Raw genomic sequence first — 22,377 nt, 5'->3', positions numbered from 1 at the left:
TTTTCTGCTTACAACTTCTAATATTTGTCCTGATGTTTGCAATTCTTATATGCTTTTAATCTGAGTTCCTCAAGTTAGTGTTTATAACTTTTTAGACCATTGGTTTTTGCTCTTTCTTTTGGGGCTAGAGTTCTACTATTGCAAGTTTCTTTGAATGGTCCAGTTCCTTTGTTGTTTGAACATGCAAGAATATGTACTGCTTAGGCTGTCTTTAATGAATCCAACTGAACCCTCGTGCATATAATTACTAATTAATATAATAAAGATATTAAATTAAATCATTATATAATATATAAAACAATTAATACAATTATTCTTAATTTAATATTAGGGTTTAGAGTTTATTATGGAATTTAAACTATAATAAATTATATTAGACTAATTTATTAAAATATAATCATTATATATGATATTTAGGTTTTATAATACACTTATATTATTACTAATTTAATTAAGACTAATATCCCATTCACTGCTGCTGCAGTATATTAAGGAAAATACAAATTAAACAACAGGGATTTATGATAGTTTCTTAACTTTGCTTGTAGGTTTGAAACTTGGAATAAGTACTATAGATTAGGAATCAATAATTTTATTTTATATAGATTGTGTACATGTAACTAAAAATTCTAAAATTAAAAAATACAATTAATAGTTATATATGTAATTAATAATGGTTAAAATTCATTGTGGAATTTATATAAATAAAAGCTATTTTTAATTGATACATGAATTTAGTTTTAACCATTAAGCAATTTTTGTAATGTGGAAGTTTTTAATTATAATTATTAATTATATACTTTTATGATTATTTGAAACATAAAATACATTAAAAATTGTAATTAGTTTCATATGAGATTAATATAATAACACTGAATATTGTAATAAAATTATTAAATTTTTATTATGCAATAAATTAATTAAAATTTTACTTCATTATGAAAATGAAATTACTTTATTCATTTAGCTAATTGGTTTAATTATTCTTTAATATTATTAACTTTTTTGAATATGTATGTTAGCAATTATATTATTTTATTACCAAAATGTTACAAGAATTATTATCATTAAAATGTTAATTATACAGTAAATATATTAAGCAAAAAATACTTGATTATTCTAAATGGCACTTAATATTTAATAATCGGATAAATTAAAAGTGTTTTATTATGAAAATAAAATTACCCTATTAATTTAGCTAATTGTTTTTATTTTTACTAATATTATTGACCTTTTAGAAAATATATAAGTTGCATTTTAGAGTGATAATACTTTTATTGCCAAATATTCGTTAATATACAAAGAAATAATACTTAAATATGAACATAAAATTATATTACTAAATAACTAAACAAATTAATAATTATAGTAAATTATACTTATTAATATATTAAAATATAATTATATTAATAAATAAAATAAACAAACTCTGGTTATATTAATTAGTATAATATAATTAATCTAAATTATAATTAATTTGTTTAGTTAACTAGTATTAGATAGTAATAATTAGTAATAATCAATCAGGCATTGTAGTCATAAATAAAAAACAATTTACGTGAAGGACTAAAGATGAAAGGATATCATTTCCCAAAGCATAACTAAAAAAGCAGAGCTGATCTTGATTTTCATTTTTTCTGAAAATCAGTTCATTTTTTTCTTGAAATCTTCAAGAACCAGCTTTGCTGCATTGCGGCCGGGTGCACCCATCACACCACCGCCTGGATGGGCACCACTCCCGCACAAGTAAAGACCTGGTAATGGAGTCCTATAATTCGACCTACATCCACACATTTGGATTATATATCAATTAAAATTTGATATAAAATTTATACATGCATTTTTCTCTTCTAAAAAGATTTAAAAAAAAATGAGAAAGAGAAAGAGAAAGGAGTAATCATATTTACCATCCTTTAACAGGTCGCATGAGGAAAAGCGAATCTAATCCCATAGCACCATGAAAGATATTTCCTCCTAATAACAATGAATGTCAGTGACTTAAAGTCCATGAGTTATTTTTCTATTAGATGGTAAAACAGCGGGTCATGTATCTACCATTTTTGTGAAGTTCAAATCAAAATATACTAATCTGCTTTAAAATTCAAATCTATGTATTATTAAATTATCCCTCAAATATCTAAATCTACAACAAAAATTTTAGAAGTAGAACGGATACCGTAAAAGTAAGAACGTTCAAGGTAAGTCACGAGTAAAAATGATTTATGAAGAAGTTAAACAAGGAACAGATTAGCAGGCTCAAAGGACTATAGATATAAAGAACCTGTCAAGCCAATTTCCCTTTCAAGGTCCGGAGGAGTTAGCATGTCGTAGCCAATGACCGACGAGCTGAAACCCGGTGCATATTCATCAATCAAGTTGAAACATCTTTGTGCAAATGATTCCTACAATATTAAAGATACGATTATTATGAGGAAACAGTCAGCAATGGAGCAATGATACCTTGCATCTTGACCCAAAAATAAGCTTATGGTGCTTTTGGGACAAAAACATTCCTAAGCAAGCTGCTTTTTGAGGGAAAAAGTGTTTCTCCCAAGCCAAAAATTAGCCCAAAAGCACTTTTTTCAGAAGCTGAAAATTTTAGCTTCTCCCCAAAAGTGTTTTTTTCGAAAAAGCACTTTTGATAAACATTTTTAAACAAGGCCTAAGCTTTTGGAAATGGATAACTTGAACAAGATTCTACTCACCCTGTAAACAGGATCATCCCAGCAGCCGTTGGATGGATTATAAGGGGTATATTGGATGAACAAGTTGATGACATGCTTACCTGTGAAAACATATAAGATTCTGTCAGTACTATTAAGTAGCAAATCTCATAATGGTCTAATGTAAAAAACGTTAGTTTAAAATATGAGAGAGAGATAGAAGAAAAGGATCTAACAATGTGATGATACAAAAATTCCAAAATTAGGTACCAGGTGGAGAAATCGTCTTGTCCAGTATGGATGGAATTGTCATTTCAATGACTGGCCTTCTTGATGGCAATCCATTGACTGCATCTTGACAAGCTGAATCAATCTCCTCCATGCTGAAAAAATCGCACAATATCCTTGAGTTTGAACTTTGGATCCAAAACAGAGACGATACAGTGAAGTAACCATTATGATGTTAGTGCTAGGGTTACCATTCTAAATGACGATTTTCTTTGCACGGACCAGAAAACATGCGCAAAAGAATAGCAACATACCTCTCAGAACCGATATGAATGGTACCATTGTACTGAAGACCATCAATTGACTTGCAACAATGGAAATCAGGCAACTTATCAACAGCTACGTTTATTTTGGTAGTTCCCTGTTTCAATAAATGATAGCAAAATATGTTTAGCACATGGCAGTATAAATACATTTTGTAGACATTCTTTATCAGCAGACTAAATTGATCTCACAACATATCCATGCTTGCTGAATATTAAAAACCTATGTTGCTCGGACTCTTTAGCTGTGGCCAACACTCATGTTCGACACACGAATATAAGGACATACATACGGCACTCAAGACAAGTCTGAGTAACATAGTTAATAGCTGATTTATCTTTTGGCTAGTAATTGTATGTATAGCCAAGTATGTGATGTAAAAAAAATTAATAAGTTGCGTTAAATAAAAGAATTAAAGAGAGGATCTTACAGAACTGTAATCAGAATACTTAATAGAACGTGTGAAATCATCAGGAAGAACATTTTGTGGCACCAATTCCTACAACAGATATTAAAACATGAGCAAAAAATAAATAAAAGTACATTTAAAAGCACAATTTAATTACCAAAATAAACAGGCGGTAGAGTTTTACCATGAAAGTTTTGTAAGGTGTTGCATTTGATAAAATGTTTGAAGACTGCACCACCGTTCCATCAGCCAGCAACACCTAAATAATGTTGGTCATATTTAAGAAAATGAATTAGTTTGATTCAAGCTTAAAGATCTGTTACACTGCAGAAAAAACGTATACGAAAACTAACCCCATTTGCTTTGCCCGAGTCATCCACTATCAGCTGTGAAACCTTGACAATATAATAGCCAATATAGTGAAGGTGAGAATTGAAGCATAAAGTTTAAAGCCAGAATCCACATGATTTGCTTAACATGCATTACTAGAAAGCATAAACATCAAAAGGAAACTAGAGATTTAATTGCATGACAGTAACCAAAATAAATTCAATTTTCTTTTCTTTTTTCAAATTCATATTCATAAATATGCTAGCTGCAGTTGTACAATCACAAAAGAGATCAAATAAAACTTCATAGAATAAGTTCCCTTCATCCATAAGGAGAGAAGGGATTCAAGCAACCATATACCCCTGCACTTGTGACAATATGAGCCCCAGCTTCCCGGGCAGCATTGCCAATAGCCATGGATACCGACCCCATTCCACCTTCAACATATCTACAAAATTGTTAGTCTTTGGGAGCATTGGTTGCTTAAGAGAAAGCTTATCATGATAGTGCAATAGAATAATCTGAAAACACACTGTCTCTCTCTGGAATAAATGTAATATGAACATAATAAAAAACAGAGCCCAGCGAAGGGAAAGTCCCCATAGTATATAAGTGCAAAATAAATAAGTGTTCATTATAGACCATAGGTAATTTATAAGCATGGTAGCACAGACCCTAACAGAATTTCACAACGTCATATTACAAGAGACTAAATTGCCAAAGTTTGAAAAGAGTAGTGGCACCACTTGGTTAGGAAGGAACGATATGAAATCTTAATTTTAGGTCGTAATTCAGAAGTAGCATCTTGATCACATTACTTTTGGTCTCGCAAGAAGAAACAATAGACTCGCTCAACAACCAAAATGAACAATTCAGATGCCATTGCAGAAAAATTAGATGTAAGTTCAGATTAATCATTGGAAAGCATCAACGAATACCTAATTTTCTTCACCATTTTGTTTCTTTAGTAAAGATAAGTAGTATAGGAAGTTCTGTGATCATATGCTTCTAGATATGCAAGTTGCATAAACTGTCAGTAGAGCATTTGAGTATATCTAAAAGTAAAAACGTACCAATAGCCAATGCCACTATAAACATTGGCACCACTTTTCTTGTAATGTAATAACCACAACAGATAACTTACTAAGAGAAAGATTAAGAAAAAAAGGCAAAAGAATATTATAGGACGCATAACTTAGTTACCCCATATTGTAGTCAGGTAATCATTCTTATGCTGAGTTGGTTAGACTAGAATCATAAAATTTTGTTACCAAGTTTTTCTTCTTAAAGGCTCTCTTAAGTCCAGACATACAAAGTAGCATGTGAGCGTTAGTAAATATATAGTAAAATATTCTAAAGAATGGGAGAAGGATAATGAACCAATTCAAGGCTTACTAGGTCATTGATTCACAGCTTAAGGCAAATCGAGCAACAAAATACTTACGACCAAATTCCACGATCACCATCAGTTTCTCCCATCACATGATGCAGCAGTACATATCCACTCCCTGGTGTGTTGACACTGGCCTACAAGACAAATCGAAGGAGAAGATATAAAATAACCCACAAAGTAAAAATTCATCTCTTAACATATCACTCCAGTAAAAGAGGATGCCTGTTAAATTGTACAACGTGTTTAGGGTATAGCATTTATCCCTCTATGACTTATTATAGAGACTAATTTAGATTGAAACCAAGGCATTTTACTACTTTTGTTAGAAGTTCTTACCATACTCCCTATCACAGCATCTGTTGCAAGGGTTGCCTTCAGAACATCTGTCTGTACATATCACAATCAACAAAAAAAACTGTAAACTAAAGAGCATAAAACTCATTTTATTTTTTATTAATACGTCTATTTTGAAATTGGTCAAACCTATATGCGATCCTTTAGCTACTGCAGAGAATGAAATGAGCATCCAACCGGTTTTAGTATTGTCTAAGTTATCTTGTTTCAGGCCAGGCAAAGTATTCGTAAAACAAAACAAAGCTGAAATCACCATAAATCAATTTCTTTATGACATTGAAGGAAATAAACCAAGTTTCCTGATTATTGTAAGCAATGAAGTTAAAAGGATAATACAAATGGGAATTAAAGGATCAAACAACAACCTCAAACCAGTTATTCAAAACCTTCGAAGCTGGGGACAATAAAAGATCCATAAAATCCCTGTAAAAGAAAATAAATAGACATGACGTAAGGCTTAGACTGAATTCACTGGAATGGACTGACCGACTTCACAAATGAAATGTGCAAGCACCTCAAGGTAGGTAGCTATTTACTTTGTATGAACTAGACTGCACAAAGTATCCCTATAGATAAGTTTCTAACTTCTTTTATATTTGCAATAGCGACATTGACAACATCAGAAGCCATTTCAACTTAGAGAAAGAACTCTTACACCATGTCTTTCTGCCCCAGGGAAGCAGCCTGGTGCAGCAAACGAGTCCAAAATACCGAGTTGTGTACTTTATTCTTGAGACGATCTTGGAGAGATGAAATACCTTGCAAAGATTCAGGAGGCGATGAATCCAAAAGTGGATCCATGAGTGTACAGAATCTCTCTAATTGACTCTCATATCTATGAAATTAAAAAGAAACAATAAAACATATTGTTGAGAAAGAAAAAGAAAATCAGAGATCGCTGTTTGAACTTGTTACCACTAGAATTCATCTACAATTTAGAGTAATCTCGTTTCAATACTAGAAATTATATAACATTATTCACGAATAAATTTAAGCAGCGAACTCGAATTTGTAAAGGAAAATTAGGAAATCAAAACCAGTACGTACTTCGGATAAGCATCGGCATCTCGTTTGGAGAACTTGGAGATCTCCCTATGATTAAGCACTTTAGTAGGCCCTAACAAAAGATATCGCCCATCCAAACAAGGCGTAAACGATGATGGATTCCTCTTCAACAACTTCAAACCATGTCTCGCTAACTCTAGTTCACTAATAAATTTAAACATAAATAAGAAGAAGATAGCCTCATTTAATCTTTAAAAACAACGAAAAAGTTCAAAAATGAAATAAATCAGCAGAATAAACATGGAAAATGTGCTTTGAAAACCTGATAACGGAGGGACGGAGGAGGCTCTGGAGGTAACTGCATCGAGAGAACTTAAAGCCAGGGATCAGTTCTTCAGTCACCGCCGCTCCACCGATAACGTGGCGTCTCTCGAGCACGGCAACAGAGAGACCGCCGCGAGCTAAGTAAGCCGCTGCCGTCAAACCGTTATGGCCACCTCCGATCACGAGCGCGTCCCACTTCTTCTCTTTCAGAGCGTCCACCGCGTGACTGCCGGTACCGAAGCTCCGCCGCCACATTTGCTCTGAACTCTAAGCTTACCTTAGCTTCTTGCTGCAACTTTTTTGAAATCTGTAGTGAAAAATGACAGTGGAGTAGCAGCAAAATGCTAGTTTTGGCAGCGTTTCAAAAGGTTTTTTTTCGAAGAAAGGAGAGAATCGAGACAAAGGAATCCGCATCGGTATTCAGTCACTGATCAATATTTTATACATCTAATAATCAAAGACAATGATTTGTTTGTATATTATGGATTAGAAAATTTTTGAAATTCCAAGCATCCACCACTACCAAACATACTTTTAGATAAATGGAAAATGAAAGCGTACTTTTTTAGATATAATATATATCAGCTTGTACTCACTATAACATATTCAGTCAGGTGACACGTGTCGAGCCCTCGAATCAGAAGCTTGGTTGAATAATGAATGGAGGGGGTGCTATATAGCTTACCTAATCTTCGCAAATTTAAAAATTTATTCTGCGAATTAAAAATTCGATAAAACAATATTAGTAAATACACTTCTCTAGCCTCGCGTTATTCGGTTAAACTTAAAAAGTATAGTAAAAAATAAAGGCTTAAGCAAATATTTAAACCATAAGTCGAATTTAAGGTACAAAATTCAAAATCGAACTTGGCTTCACGTATCTTATTCTGTAGTTTTATTTCTTATATATCATATCATTTATATAAAATTAAATTAAATATATAATAAACATTAAAGAATATATAATTAAATTATTTATGTTTAAAATTTTAATAAAATATAAAATTATTAAATATTAAATTAAAGTTTATATAATTTAAAATATAATAATATGACGAGCCTAAAATAAGCGTAAAATTTAAGGTTCAGGTCAAGTCGAGTTTGAATAAATATAAAGTATACTAATATTATAAATAGGCCCAGCCTATTAACACCTCTAATGCTTAGATGAGTAAACTGCACTCGATATCACTAAACTATTAATAAGTTTATGTTTTAGCCACTTAACTTCAAAAAATTACAAAATGGTTATTGAATTATTCGAAAGGGTTCATTTAAGTCACTGAACTATTTGAATGTTTGTTCAAAAAATTACTGAATTACTGTTAAGTCATTTAAAAAAAATCTAACTAGTGAGCTTCAAGTGATGATCAATATGGTGGATCAATACACATCAACAAGTAGTAGAACATACCTTAGATCCAAGTTGATTTAACAGTCAATATCGAAGATCGGAGAAGAAAGATCTTTGAATTTTGGTTTGTAGATTTGTGACGCTCGAAATTGTTTCATAAAAAAATCGAATTATTTTAAAGAAGAGAAGAACTTTTGATTGATACAAATGATGCAAATAAAAAAGGTTATACAACAACGATTTACTAATAATTTTCAAATAATTAAATAATCATTTTATGTCTTGTTGAAGTTAAATGACCAAGACATAATAATTTATTAATCTTAAATGTAATTTGTCATACTTAGATTCTTAAAGTAGAACCTAGACCCTCGTTGAAGACACATGTCCAGCGAGGATTGGTAAAGGGTAAATATATATATTTTTGTTAAATTGATACTTACATTTTATTTTACAGAGTGATACCCAAATTTTACTTTCATCATGTGTTTTAATACACTTTTTTTGCAACTTGGATAAATTTAAATGAAATGAATCAATTAGGTTTAGACACGTATCGCACATGCCACATTATTAATAAAAAGAAATTATTTTATGGACCATTTCTACGATATCATCTATGGTCCCGACCAATTAAAAGAAGGCACATCATCTTTGATTTGGAACTTTAGTCCAAATGTACATATGACGTGAAAAAAAAAAGATGATGTGTTTTCTTCTAATTAGACAGAACCATAGATGATATAGTGGAAAATGTCCATAAAATAATTTCTCGAACCATATGGAAGAAATCTTATATGTACTGCTGATGTGGATGAATCAGGTTATTCTACATGTTTGGTACATTGAAAAATTATTTTATGGACCTTTTCCACCACATCATATATGGTCTCGTTCAATTAGAAGAAAATACATCATCTTTGATTTGAAAGTTTAGTCTAAATGTACACGTAATGTGAAAATAAAATTATGTCTTCTTCTAATTGGCCGAGACCATAAATGACATGATAAAATATTCATAAAATAATTATTTTATTCTTTAAAACAGAAACAACCTCTCAACAACGATGGTCAATAATTGAGTTCGATTTTTTGAAGTAATTGTATCCAGCGCACGTATACACTAATATTAAGTTGTAATCTTCTAAATATATATATATATATATATATATATATATTTATTTAAAAGAAAAAAGGAAAAAGGAAAAAGGAAAATCTATGTCAAACATTTACTCATTCTACATTTACTCTAATACCAGATAACATAGGATACCTTAGGCATAAGCCCATAAACAACACCATACTTGAGTTTAGCAGAATGTAGTTTTAGTTGTTGATTTTCATTTTATATTTTAGAAGATAACAAAGGACCTGCAAGCTCAGGGTGTTAGAGAATTACCAAGAATGATGCTTCTTAAAATCCCGAAGGGCAATCCGTGCGGCATTCCGTCCCGGTGCGGCCATCACTCCACCTCCGGGATGTGTTCCACTTCCACACAGATACAATCCTCTTACTGGTGTCCTATAGCCTGACCTGTCATTAAAGAATATAGGACGTTCATTTTCTTACCAAGTTTTAAACATGAAAAAATGATGTTTGACATATCTGAAATCGAATTAATTTTCCGCCGTTGGATCGTTCCTTAAAATAAATACTTTTCAAATGTTATAAAAAGTTACCATCCTTTGGCAGGTCTCATAAAGAAGAGTGAATCCAATCCCGTAGCACCATGAAAAATGTTTCCCCCTGCCATGTATACAAAAGATTCAACATTTAGAATCATGGTCTAAATTCACTTTCATCTTAAAAAAATGGGTTAATTTCACCAAACGTCCCTAAACTGTTGCTCAAATTCTAATTTGGTCCATATATTTCAAAATAGTCTAATTGAATTCCTTAAAAGTATAAACATTTTATCAACCAGGTCCTTTCATCAATCTAGGCATCAATTCGGATGTTAAATGTTTGGATTTGACGTGTGAAGCATATTTAAAACTCGTAGATCAAATTATAAACATGTATACTTATTTTATAAACAATTTGGATTTGGTGTGTTAAAAAAAAGCCAATAAAATTTAATAGGGCTATTTTTTTTCAAATTGTCCATACAATAGACATGCATATTTATAATTTGATTTACGTGCTTTAAATATATTCCACTTCAAATCAATCGAGCACCTCAAACTAATGGCTAATTGATGGAAAGATCTAATTAATACAGTATAGATACTAGTAAGCAAGGACAGGCAGGCCTGGCTCCCCTAAAATAGGAAATTGCACTTTACCCTCAATAATGATAAATTTATGATTTAGTCAATATAAAAACATTGACAGAATTACATTTTAATTCTTATAAAATTTTATAATTTAATTTTGGCCCCTTAAAAGATTATTAGCTTCACCCCTACTTTTAAGAATCAATTAGAACATTTGAAGTTAGAAGACTAATTGAGAATCTAAACCATAGTTCGAGAACATATGATGTAATTAACCTTATAAATTTTAGGTTCTCGATGTTCATTTCGAGGGTTTCGAATGGCATAACATACCTGTTAGACCAAATTCCCTTTCAAGATCAGGTGGAGTGAGCATGTCATAACCAATAATTGATGAGCTAAAGCCAGGGGCATATTCATCAATCAAGCTAAAGCATCTCTTTGCATATGCTTCCTACCAAGACAGCAGTAATTTTAGTTACCATTACAACATGCACATGAACAAAGATATACTGTTACCAATAACCGAAACTTACTCGGTATGTCGGGTTTTCCCAACTACCATCGGAGGGTTTATACGGCGTGTACTGTGTGAACAAGCTAACCACATGCTTTCCTACATGAAAATGTGTCTACGTTCATGACAAACACAATGTGTAGATATATAAAAACATTAGCATACTAATTATGGACCTCGGCTTTCCTCATCAGTCCAGCCTTTGCTTTTACCATCTCCGAGATGCGAAAGATTTAAAGTTCAGGCGATACCTGGTGGAGAAATAGTCTTGTCCAATGAAGAAGGAATTGTCATCTCCATGACCGGACGTTTTGAAGGTAAGCCATTCCGAGCATCTTGACAAGCTGATCCAATATTGTCCATGCTTTTATGGTGCCAAATGAACAATGGAGGAAAATAGAAGAAGATGAAGAATGTTTTAGCCTTTTTAACGATAGGTGAATGCATCCATATTCAGAACCATTACTGGTCCCCGAAACAAAAGCGGCAATTACATTTAGTTTACCTTTCGGAACAAATGTGAATAGTAGCTGTATGCTGAGGACCTGCTTCTGTATTATTTGATCCACAACAATGGAACCAGGGCAATTTATCAACAGCTACATTGATTTTCGTGGTTCCCTGTTCCAATCAGCCATTATCATAACTAGATTCTTGCAAACTTTCATTTCAAATTATCGTCAAATTAGGATGGGTACAAAGAAAAAACAATAAAATGTGTGGATGAAAGTAGGTTCAACCATGGTACCATCTCTAAAATGATGTGATATCCTACAGGGAAGTGATCTTACGGAGTTGTAGTCTGACTTTTCAATAGCACGAAGAAAATCTTCAGGAAGAGCATCTCGAGGAACCAAACCCTGCATCGAAAAGACTTGGAAAACGAGTTCATATCATATAATTCATATTCAACTTTTCAATAAATACTTCTTGAATAGGTGAAGCAGGCATGAAAACACATATGCGATAGGAAAACAAACCAGGAAGGTCCTATGAGGGGTTGCATTCGATAAAACAATCGAAGAACAAACTCTCGTCCCATCAGCTAGCAAGACCTAGATCATCGATACGGTAATGAGTAGTGTACTTATTAATAAACACTTCAAGATTTATCCATTTTGTCAGTCTGAGAAATGAACTAACCCCTTCTATGGTACCGGAATTTCCTATCATTAACTGTGACACCTGTACAGCAAGATGAAGAATTGAAAACCGGTAACAGCAAAATTTAATATTAACCTTAAAGAAGGGTTGACTTACTTCTGCATTTGTCATAATCGAAGCCCCGGCTTCAATAGCAGCATTACTTATGGCAGTTGATACGGAGCCCATCCCACCTTCAACATGCCTACAGCACGTTTCAAGCACATTGTGCTAAGCCCATTGAAGACTTACTTCAACCATAAAACATAAAGAAAATTGTTACTAATCTAAATAGCATCATGCGAAACAATATCATCGATCGAGCACTCTACCATAAACGACAATAAACATCATAATTGGTGGTTTTTTTCATTTTCTTAGATAACAAAATCGAGCACAGTGTACACTGATTAAAATTTGCCTTAGAGATACTCACGACCAAACATTACGGTCACCATCAGTTTCGCCCATAACATGATGCAGTAAAACATATCCACTCCCGGGTGTATGAATGCTTGCCTACAGGAACAAATTGACGATACCAATTATTAATGGCTAAGGTTACAGGAGCATGCTACCATGTTGCATGGAGGTCCTACCATACTTCCCACAATAGCATCACCAGCAAGTACTGCCTTCAGGATATCACTCTGCAAAAACCCGTAAAAATCATTTCCGGAACCAACATTAAGTTTCTTCTTGGTCAAGAAACTAAAAGTTAATCACTTAGCTCTGTCATGTAAGATTTATGAATTCATAACTCAACTGCTAATTTCTACCGTCTCGAGTTTGAACCATACATAACCAAGGACCTTAGCCATGTAGATTGCTAATTATCACTAAGATCGGGGGTCGGATTTGTGGTCATAACAAACTAAGATCAAGGGCTGGGCTGGACAACATTTTTGTTCCGAACTTAGCAATGATTTGAACTCAAGCAATCAACTATTGAAAAGCACTAAAACATTATTATTTGGTGCGCAATCATAAGAGGCAATAACCAGAAGCTTAAAGCTAGAACATTACAACCTCAAACCACTTATTGAGAACTTTCGATGTAGGGGACAATAACAGGTCCATAAAGTTCCTGAGGAAACATTATAAGAACATAAATCCAGAAACTGCAAGAAAATTTGTAAGAAAATTACCATGTTTATTCACAAGAAAAGATCAAATATGACTTACACCATATCCTTTTGCCCCAAAACCATAATATGCCTCAGGCAGCGAGCCCAAAACACCGATTTCTCTAACTTATCACGCATCCAATATGTAAATGATGAATCCCAGTGTAAGGTCTCAGGAGCTTGTGAATCCAAAACAAAGTCCATCAATTTACAGAACTTATAAAGCTGGTTTTCATATCTGCAGACATATTAATACTTTAAATTAAACACAGACACACAGAATTTGACACATTTGGCATTGATTCTGTTTGTCGCGATTTTTCGAACGGTAAGATACTACCACTTTCCTAGACCACGTGGCACCAGTGACATGCCCATTAGCCGGTATTGTCAACCCACAAGTCTATGAAGGCTTTGTCACTCGACGTTGCACCTCTCAGGTTCGAACCCAAAACCTCATATAGGAGGCCTTTCTGCAACCATGGGTGAGAATCTTAGAGGCTGCTGAGCAACCAAAGACAACGATACCAGCTTGAGCTCACTATGTCAGTGTAATGCGGCTCAGAGAAATGGTAGTACCTTGCCTGTCGACGGATCGTGACACTGGTGCCTAACTCTTCATTTATTTCCTAAGGTATCCGTGTTTAACACTAACATATATTCAAAAATAATTATATAAGTATAATCATCCAAATATATGAAACAAATAGAAAATTTTGACTCAAATCCAGATAACGTATAACACTGATTACATTTCGAATTTTCGCTGAAGTTGGGAATATCTAAAATAGAGAAACGGAGAATTTAGTTGCTTGTTTCGAGGTTCCATAATGAAATTTTAATTAGCAATAAGCAATTTACAATTATTATTCTTAAAAAAAAGTACAAAAATTGAATTTCATTAGAGAAAATTGAAAACACCTTGGAAAAGCATCGGCATCATATTTCGAAAACTTTGAAATCTCCAAGTAATTACGTTCATCATCGTGTCCCAATAGTAAGTAACGCCCATCGAGACAAGGCGTAAATGTCGTCGCCGTCGGCTTCAACAGCTTCAATCCATGCCTTTTTAATTCTAGCTCTCTTCAATTTCAATACCAGTACGCCAAAAAACAAACATAAATTATTAACAAAAATAATATAAACAAAAGCAGAAAAGTAGCTTCCCACCTGATCACGGAAGGGCGAAGGAGACTTTGGAGGTAGCTACAGCGAGAGAATTTGAATCCAGGAATAATTTCTTCAGTTACGGCTGCACCGCCGATAACGTGGCGTCGCTCAAGCACGGCAACCGATAGGCCTCCGCGAGCTAAGTAAGCTGCGGCTGTCAAGCCATTATGTCCACCGCCGATCACCAACGCGTCCCATTTCTTTTCCTTTAATGCTTGCGCCGTGGTCGTCGACCGGCTGTTTAAGCCGCTCCGCCACATTTCTTGAACCGGCGGTTTCCTTACTTTTTCTAGTGCGGGTGTGCAGTGGAGTGAGCATTGATTTGATTTGATTCTCTCATGACAACAACGAATCTGGTCGTTGACGTGTACCAATACTACACTTTTCGAAATAGATAACTGAAAGTGACTGTTTTTGTAGTTTTATTAATGATTTTAAATATTTTTGTTATTGCAGTCAACAACTTGGTCCCATGGTCTAGTGGTCAGGACATTGGACTCTGAATCCAGTAACCCGAGTTCAAATCTCGGTGGGACCTTTTTTATTTTACCCTTTATTCATCTTCATAGGTTAATGAGCCAGATTGAAGCCCAATTTTAAAAAGGGTAAACTTACAAGTAGTCCCTTAACAATTAGTAATTTTCTTTTTTGGTCACTCAACTGTAAAAAGTTACAAATGATCATCCAACTATTAAATTTTGTCTTTTTTTGTCACCAACAGGCAACAGGCTAACAATGACAGCTTTTAAAATTGGTATAATAGCAACTTTAACCCTCGACATTTATAAATTACGTCAATTTAGTCTTGATTTTAAAAAGAATTAACCTTAACATTACACATTGTGTTAATTTAGTCTCTTTTTTTTAGTTTTGCTTTTCTTTATGACATTGATGGTTAATTTTAAAAGAATGAGAAAAGATGAAAATCATTATATTGGATTTTTAGGCGGTTCCACTTTTTGCATATTTTCAATTAAATCTAGTGATAAATTTGTTTTTTTTTAGCTTTTAGGTGAAAGTATCACAAAGAAAAATAAAATTGTAAAAAGTACCAAATTCATGCAATGTGTAAATGTTGAGGTTACATTTTTATAATCAAGACTAAATTGATACGATGTATAAATATTGAAGGTTAAAGTTATTATTATGCTAATTTTAAAAGCTGACATCTTTGACTTATTGGTGGTAAAAAAGGACAAAATTGAATGTCTGGATAACCATCACGTAACTTTTCATAATTAAGTAATCAAAAAAACAAATTTATTAATTATTGAGTAACTACTAATATAATTTATCTTTATAAAAAATAATAATAAACTTAAAATAAAATATTTATTGGCTCTTTAATACCTCTATCCTAGCACAAGTCTAGCTTTAAGGTACTTGCGTTATTGGCTCCGACTATTTTTTTTCCTCCTTTTTCACACCAAAATTATTGGAGAGCAGTTAATCGATTCAATTCGAACGTCTAGTCAACTAATCAACTAATTTAAGTCTTAATTTGCTTAACCAAATCACTTAACATTAGTTGGTTAAGTTAGATTAAACTTTATTGAATTTGGTTTGAGTCTAGATAAATCCAACACAAATAAGGTATCTGTCATTCACATATTACGTATATTCATTTTTCGGACATGATAATTCATACTTATTACAACAACAACAATCTTGATCTCCAAACATGACAACTCAAACTTACAATAACTGAACATTAATAGGTTGACTAAATTTTGAAAAAATTCAAAACCAATACATAGACTACATATAGCGCCTTGGGAATTATTAAAAATAATCCCTTAAAGTACTTACTGACACTGGAAAAAGATCCAAGACACTTATTTCTCAGTACTCTCTGATAATGTAAAATTAAAAGAAAAAAAAATTCTGTTGTAAAATATTTTTTCATTAAGAAAAATATTCTAATTGTTACAGAATATTTTCTGTTAAGGAAAATCCTCTATTATTTTTAGAAATTGAAGCTGCTTTAAAAACAATAGAAAAAAAAAAAAGAAAACTCAGTTCTCTCTTTTCTCTCATTCTTGCACTCTAAAAATTCCGATATTTTGTTAAATTACATTAGTGCGATATCCTGTCCAGAAGATTGGGTTTTAAGCGGGATTATTTGTCACCCCTCCAATCTTTCTTTACTAGAAATTGAATCTAATGTTATTTACCCGAGTTTCTTCCAATTTATTTCTCGACTTTTACGAGAAGAGCAATCCTTTAAGTTTTATCTTCCTCATTCAGGTGTGTGAATTTGGATGTATTGTGTTATCTTGGGGGGCGACATTCATTTCTGATTACATCGATCAGGACGAAATCGCTTTTAAGACAGTAATTCTTTCACGACACAATAATTGTTTTATTTATTTACACTTAGGGTCTGTTTGATTGCCAGTAAAATATTTTTCGTAAAATGATTTCGGGAAAATGTTTTACTTTTCTGTAAAATGATTTACTGGAAAATATTTTCTGGTGTTTGATTGAATCTATGTAAAATATTTTCGACTGTTTGGCAAATTTCCTGAAAATATTTTTCGAAAAAATTGTTTTTACATATATTGATATATATTAATAAATCTTTATATTTTAAATTATTTTTACATATATTGCAATGATTTATTTATAATAATACTCAATTATTAAGCCACATATTAATCGTTATAAATTGAAAAAAATTAATATCAAATAAATTATTTGTAATTGTGTTAAAAAAACAAGTATTGAATAATTAAAAAAACAAGTTACTGGAAAATCGATAAATAGAAGCAATTTTCTACCGGAAATGAAGGAAGGAATGAAGGAGGCGATAGAGAGGAGAGAACAGAAAATGTCTTACGGAAATTGAAAGGGTAAGACATTTTCCTTAAAATGTAACCCATTTTCCCTTGTTTTGGAGTTCATTTTCCAAATGGAAAATGTTTTCCGCCAATCAAACGCTGGAAAAGTTGTAAATGATTTTCCAGAAAATCAATTCCTTCAATCAAACAGACCCTTAGTTTAATTTCTCGTCAATACTAACAATTTAATTTACAATAATATATTTCCAACACTCTCAACTTCTTTTTCCTCTCTTATTTTAAATCGGATCACTCATAATCTGACCATCTTGACCTTCCTACAACTTTTTGCTCATCACATAAATCATCACAAATCTTCACAATTTCCTCTTGTATCAATCTACTTTAAAAAGGAAGAAATTATTATGATAAGAGATGAGATAAGATAGCTTCATTAAGCTTATCTTGCTTAGCATCATCGATCCTCTTAGTTTTTGAAGTCTTTTCTTTTTCTTTTTTGAATGAGACCAATCATCTCAATTCAAGACCCATTAAATTAAAAGTTCAATGAATTTAGTCTAATATAAAACATACCACATAACAACTTGACATAATTTTTTAAAAAATTCTATTAAAAAAGTAGAAAATTAAAAGATTAATAATTAAGCAACAAGTAGCTACCAATTTGAAAGGGCTATAATTATTGATTTGAACATATAATATTTTAAGTGTGGGACCTGACAAACCAATATTTATATATTCGTGTTGATTTAATTTATTATTTTGTTTGTTTTAAAAAAATTCATGAACAGATGAAACTGCTAAATTAATGATTTTTTCATAAAAAAAAATAATGACTCAAATTCAATACTAACTTAATGATTCTTGATCCGCAAAGTAAGAATCCCTTCCTCATCACGGAAATTAAAAAGTTTGCATCGAGATTCAGACCTATTACCTAAGCGTGCAAGTCATTTATGAGATTTGAACTTGTACTTACCTATCAATGACCAATATATCATAGACGTAATGAGTTCAAGTCCTTAAGACACACTGCGTGATCTATTCAGATAAAACTTATTTGAGTGCTTGTGACAAATCCATCCTCTATCAACCAAATGGGCATTCTTGTGCCTTTAGGGATGGGAACAAAGTCTTCGAGCTAAAATGATATGAGTTTAAATTTTCAATGACCCTAATACGAAATGATTTAAACCCTTAATGTCTCGAATATCAAATTTGAGTAACCTATTTTAAAACCCTAATTAACTCTATCTAAATTGACTCGAGCCTAATCAAAACTACACTTGAGTTAAAATCGAATTAATAAGTGATACAAATTCAATCAATGTACAAAAATCCATTAATTACTAACTCAAATGGGTTACATGTTGTTATAAAAAAATCACAAGTTTAAAAAGATTTAAGTGCTTAATATATTCGTCGATATTATCAAAAGAGTTGGCATAGAAAGAAGCACATGCAAGAAATAGTGGAGAAATTTGCCATAACTTTCTTCTTGATGTTCATATATTCTCTAATACAAAGTTCCAAGATTATTCTCACAACTTTCAACACTCTTTTTTTTTTTATATCTTTTCTAGTTTTTACTCCTCTCATTTCTTTAAACATTGGGACAAATTCGGAATTTCCTCATATTCCTTATTACTCTAATTATAAGCAAAGCTTCCAGAAACGGATTAGTGATCGAATCAATCAAATTATTAGCTTATCAATTCGATTAATCGGACAGCTCAATTAAATAAATGTTTAAAAAATTAAAAATATATATTAAAAATCGATTCACCTGGTTTTTTTGTCCGATTCAATCAGTTTGTACCGATTCGTGATTCAATCGGTCTAAATGAACCAATGCCCCGATTTAGGAGTGTTCAAATGGTTGGTTCGGTTAATATCCGAACCGAATTACCATTAACTGAATTACTCGAAATGTAAAAAATTTTAACCGTTAACCGAACTAATTTTTTTTTCAAATGCATTAATCGAACCAAAATATTTCAGTTAATTCGATCGGTTAACCGAATTAACTGAAATTTATATATTTTTTATCTTTTGATTAAAATAAGTATAAAACATTTTAAAAAATACATTGCTAATGTTCATTTTATTTTTTTAAAATAATTCAAAAAACTTTAAATGGAGGTGAAAATAACAAATAAGACATTAAAAACACTACATAAATCTTGAAAGTTAACAACCAAACAAATTTAAAAATTTGGTTATATGTAATATATATTTCGGTTAATCGGTTAATTTGGTTAATTATCCGATTTCGAATCGAATTAACCAATAACCAAAATTTTAAAAAATCATTAACCCGCCTCCGACCAAACTAAATCCGACCACTGGCCGATTAACCATATCAGATCGGTTTGATCAATTCAATTTTAACCGAACTATGAACACCCCTACCCCGATCGATTTCCAATCCAAACGACTAGTCTAATCTAATTTAAATAACCATTAACCCTAAATTAGTTAATCCCAATATGTACAAAGATATTAATAACAGGTCAGTGGCTTAACATGTTGATATTTCTTTCAAGAAAGTTAAAACTAAATTAGCCATTTAAATAAACACCCCCCCCCTCCCACATGCTAATAAATTATTCACCAACATCGTACTTACAATTTGATAAATTAATTCTATGCCATAATAGTCCGAAAACGAGACGTACAAAGAACGAAATTGACCATCCTTGAAACACTGAAAAAGCTATCTTAATTATCATATATAATTTATGCTGTGAAAATTTCTAATTTGGCCAACTTGCATCAACCTTTTTTTGGCAAGCCTTTGTTTCTTTATTATAAGGTGAAACCCCCCATCGAGCTTTTTGTTTGCCATATAATTTGTATGCCTGTAAAAAAAAACAAATGGGATCTGGCCATTTTTCTTCTTCTTGTTCTTACAGCTTGAATTGGTCGGCTGAGAAGAACAAGTTATTTGAGAATGCTTTGGCAATATACGATAAAGATGTTCCTCAACGATGGCAACAGATAGCTAAGCTCGTGGGAGGAACAACGACCGAACAGGAAGTGAAGAAACAGTATGAAATACTTTTGGATGATATCAAGCGGATTGAATCAGGCAAAGTGCCTCTTCCTAAGTATACAAGAAATAGTGGGAAATACAAGGATTAATCGCATCATAAGACAGGTAATACGGTTTTCTATGTATAGTAGGTTATCGTATATTGTTGATGTAGGTGAAAAATAAATTTTATGTAAAATATAACTATTAATAAAGTTTTAGTTGAAATAGTGAAGTTAAGGATTTATGAAGCTTGAAATTAGGGGTGGCTAGAAAATCTTTTTAGGGGGTCGAATTTCACCATTTTAATAGATTATATTTTTATAATTTTTAAAAGATTTAATCAAATTTTTATCATTTTTAGGGGGGCCAAAGTACAATTTTACCTTTACTAATTTAAAATTTTAAAAATTTTAAAGGACTTAAATGGAAAAATTTTTATTTTAGAGGAACCGAGGCCCTGCTAGCCCCTACGTGATTTTATAAGTTTTAATCTCACCATGTGTGTTTTTCATAGATTTATTCTCCATTTAATTTTTAATATATATTTTATGTACAAGTAGTTGAAAAGACAAAAATATCCTACAATAATATTTATTAGGTGTTTTAAAATTTGTTTTTAATATTTTTCCTGGTCGAATTGATATTAATGTTGACTTGTAAGATCAAACACTTAAATATATATTAGAAATTCTATCACATTCAGATATGCGTGAAACTACGTATTTAGAAAACGAAGGTTTGTTAAAAAACATACAATAAATAATGAAACATATTGTTTCAAACTAAATATAATAACACGTGAAATATCATAATAAAATTAAAATGTATAAAAAGCATTAAAATAAAACTTTAGTTAAGTGGTAAATTTTAAATAAAAATATTAAAGTTTCATCGAATAATATAATTTATTGTAAATACGAAAAGATATTTTTATAATTTTTAATTAAATAGATGTCGATTAACTTGTAACATCAACTTAATTAGAGCTTTAAATAATAATATAAATATTAACCGCACCAAATTTATTAATCATCATAATTGACTCGAAAACTATCGGTTAAATCAATTTGAACTAACCTTTACTTATTTCCCATTTATATTCATAAAAATATAAATATGATAATCCAAATATATAAAAAAAAATTAAGAACATACTCTCTATATATATGTGCACTCACTCCCAAATCATAAGTATCATAAATCTCAAATCTCTTTGGCAAGCATGCTTTGAAATGTTGAATAGCCATAGCCATTTAGCAAACATGCATGTTTGTCTTTTCTCCATTTCTTCATTCATATAAGTAACAGTTAATCACCCACACAATAATAAATTATTCATCCAATTGATATCAAACTTTTTTATTTTTGATAAATCTTTTAACATTATAATAACCCAACAAGATTTTGTATCACTAGAGTTAATCTAAATCTGTCCATTGGTCGGGTCAGGTTGAGTTATAATAAAATTTTAGACTCGTTTGATAAGTTTAGTCTGAAAATTAAACTTAAAATTTTATCCAAGCCCAACTTGAATAAAATGCTAAAATTCAAGTCCGACCTGATCCGCCTATATTAATTTTTTTATATAATTTGAAAATAAATTATATACTTAAATAACATTAAGATAGGTGTAACTTAACAAACAAATACCTCTAAAATAGTAGCAAAGTTAATAATAAAATAAGAGTTATACAATATTCAAACAATAATAACAAAATAGTATAACATGATAGTGAAATAGCAACAAAACAGTGAGAAAATAGTAGATTTCTTTTCTTTTTACAAATTCTAATCGGGTCTAGTCCGATCTGAGTAAAAAAAGCCTTACTTGAGCCTCGATCTATTTTTAAACGGACTTTATTTTTTATTTAAGATTATCCTTCGAGCCTATTTACTCAAATACTCCCACCCGATCCCATGGACAAATTTAAATTACTCTATTGATGTTGAGTTAGTTTTATTTTATTAATTTTAATTGTCT

General features: G+C 31.5%; 2 protein-coding genes and 1 non-coding gene across 5 annotated transcripts; 1 reads left to right on the top strand and 2 right to left on the bottom strand.

Annotated features, from left to right (window-relative positions):
* Positions 1–1,466: 1,466 nt before the first annotated feature.
* LOC105787536 (uncharacterized) lies at positions 1,467–7,285 on the bottom strand. Its single transcript, XM_012613967.2, has 16 exons — positions 7,029–7,285; positions 6,749–6,910; positions 6,357–6,536; positions 6,067–6,124; positions 5,684–5,734; positions 5,399–5,481; positions 4,315–4,402; positions 3,978–4,019; positions 3,809–3,883; positions 3,646–3,714; positions 3,206–3,312; positions 2,934–3,046; positions 2,706–2,785; positions 2,282–2,402; positions 1,908–1,974; positions 1,467–1,780 (listed from the first exon to the last, which is right to left on the bottom strand). The coding sequence occupies exons 1-16, from the start codon at positions 7,283–7,285 to the stop codon at positions 1,645–1,647; spliced, it is 1,689 nt and encodes a 562-aa protein (XP_012469421.1). The 3' UTR covers positions 1,467–1,644.
* On the bottom strand, positions 7,190–14,910 carry LOC105787537 (uncharacterized). 3 transcript variants are annotated; one of them, XM_052624449.1, is made up of 19 exons: positions 14,559–14,910; positions 14,310–14,471; positions 13,447–13,626; positions 13,291–13,348; positions 12,861–12,911; positions 12,698–12,780; positions 12,379–12,466; positions 12,262–12,303; positions 12,099–12,173; positions 11,910–11,978; positions 11,624–11,739; positions 11,370–11,482; positions 11,138–11,217; positions 10,935–11,055; positions 10,065–10,131; positions 9,784–9,918; positions 8,445–8,526; positions 7,627–7,743; positions 7,323–7,337 (listed from the first exon to the last, which is right to left on the bottom strand). In XM_052624449.1, the coding sequence occupies exons 1-17, from the start codon at positions 14,816–14,818 to the stop codon at positions 8,469–8,471; spliced, it is 1,758 nt and encodes a 585-aa protein (XP_052480409.1). In that variant the 5' UTR covers positions 14,819–14,910; the 3' UTR covers positions 7,323–7,337; positions 7,627–7,743; positions 8,445–8,468. The 3 variants fall into 3 exon arrangements, with proteins under 3 accessions (XP_052480415.1, XP_052480409.1, XP_052480411.1); XM_052624455.1 differs by lacking the exons at positions 7,627–7,743; positions 8,445–8,526 and having other exon boundaries at positions 7,190–7,337; positions 13,288–13,348; XM_052624451.1 differs by lacking the exons at positions 7,323–7,337; positions 7,627–7,743; positions 8,445–8,526 and having other exon boundaries at positions 9,602–9,918; positions 13,288–13,348.
* A 114-nt stretch (positions 14,911–15,024) lies between these two features.
* Positions 15,025–15,096, top strand: TRNAQ-CUG (transfer RNA glutamine (anticodon CUG)). Its single transcript has one exon. It is a non-coding gene; the product is annotated as a tRNA-Gln (tRNA).
* Positions 15,097–22,377: the final 7,281 nt, after the last annotated feature.

The sequence above is a fragment of the Gossypium raimondii genome, chromosome 2, assembly GCF_025698545.1.
Source record: "Gossypium raimondii isolate GPD5lz chromosome 2, ASM2569854v1, whole genome shotgun sequence".
Lineage (NCBI taxonomy): Eukaryota > Viridiplantae > Streptophyta > Magnoliopsida > Malvales > Malvaceae > Gossypium > Gossypium raimondii.
Note: the sequence above shows the minus strand (reverse complement) of the source record. Positions and strands in the feature narration are given on the sequence as shown.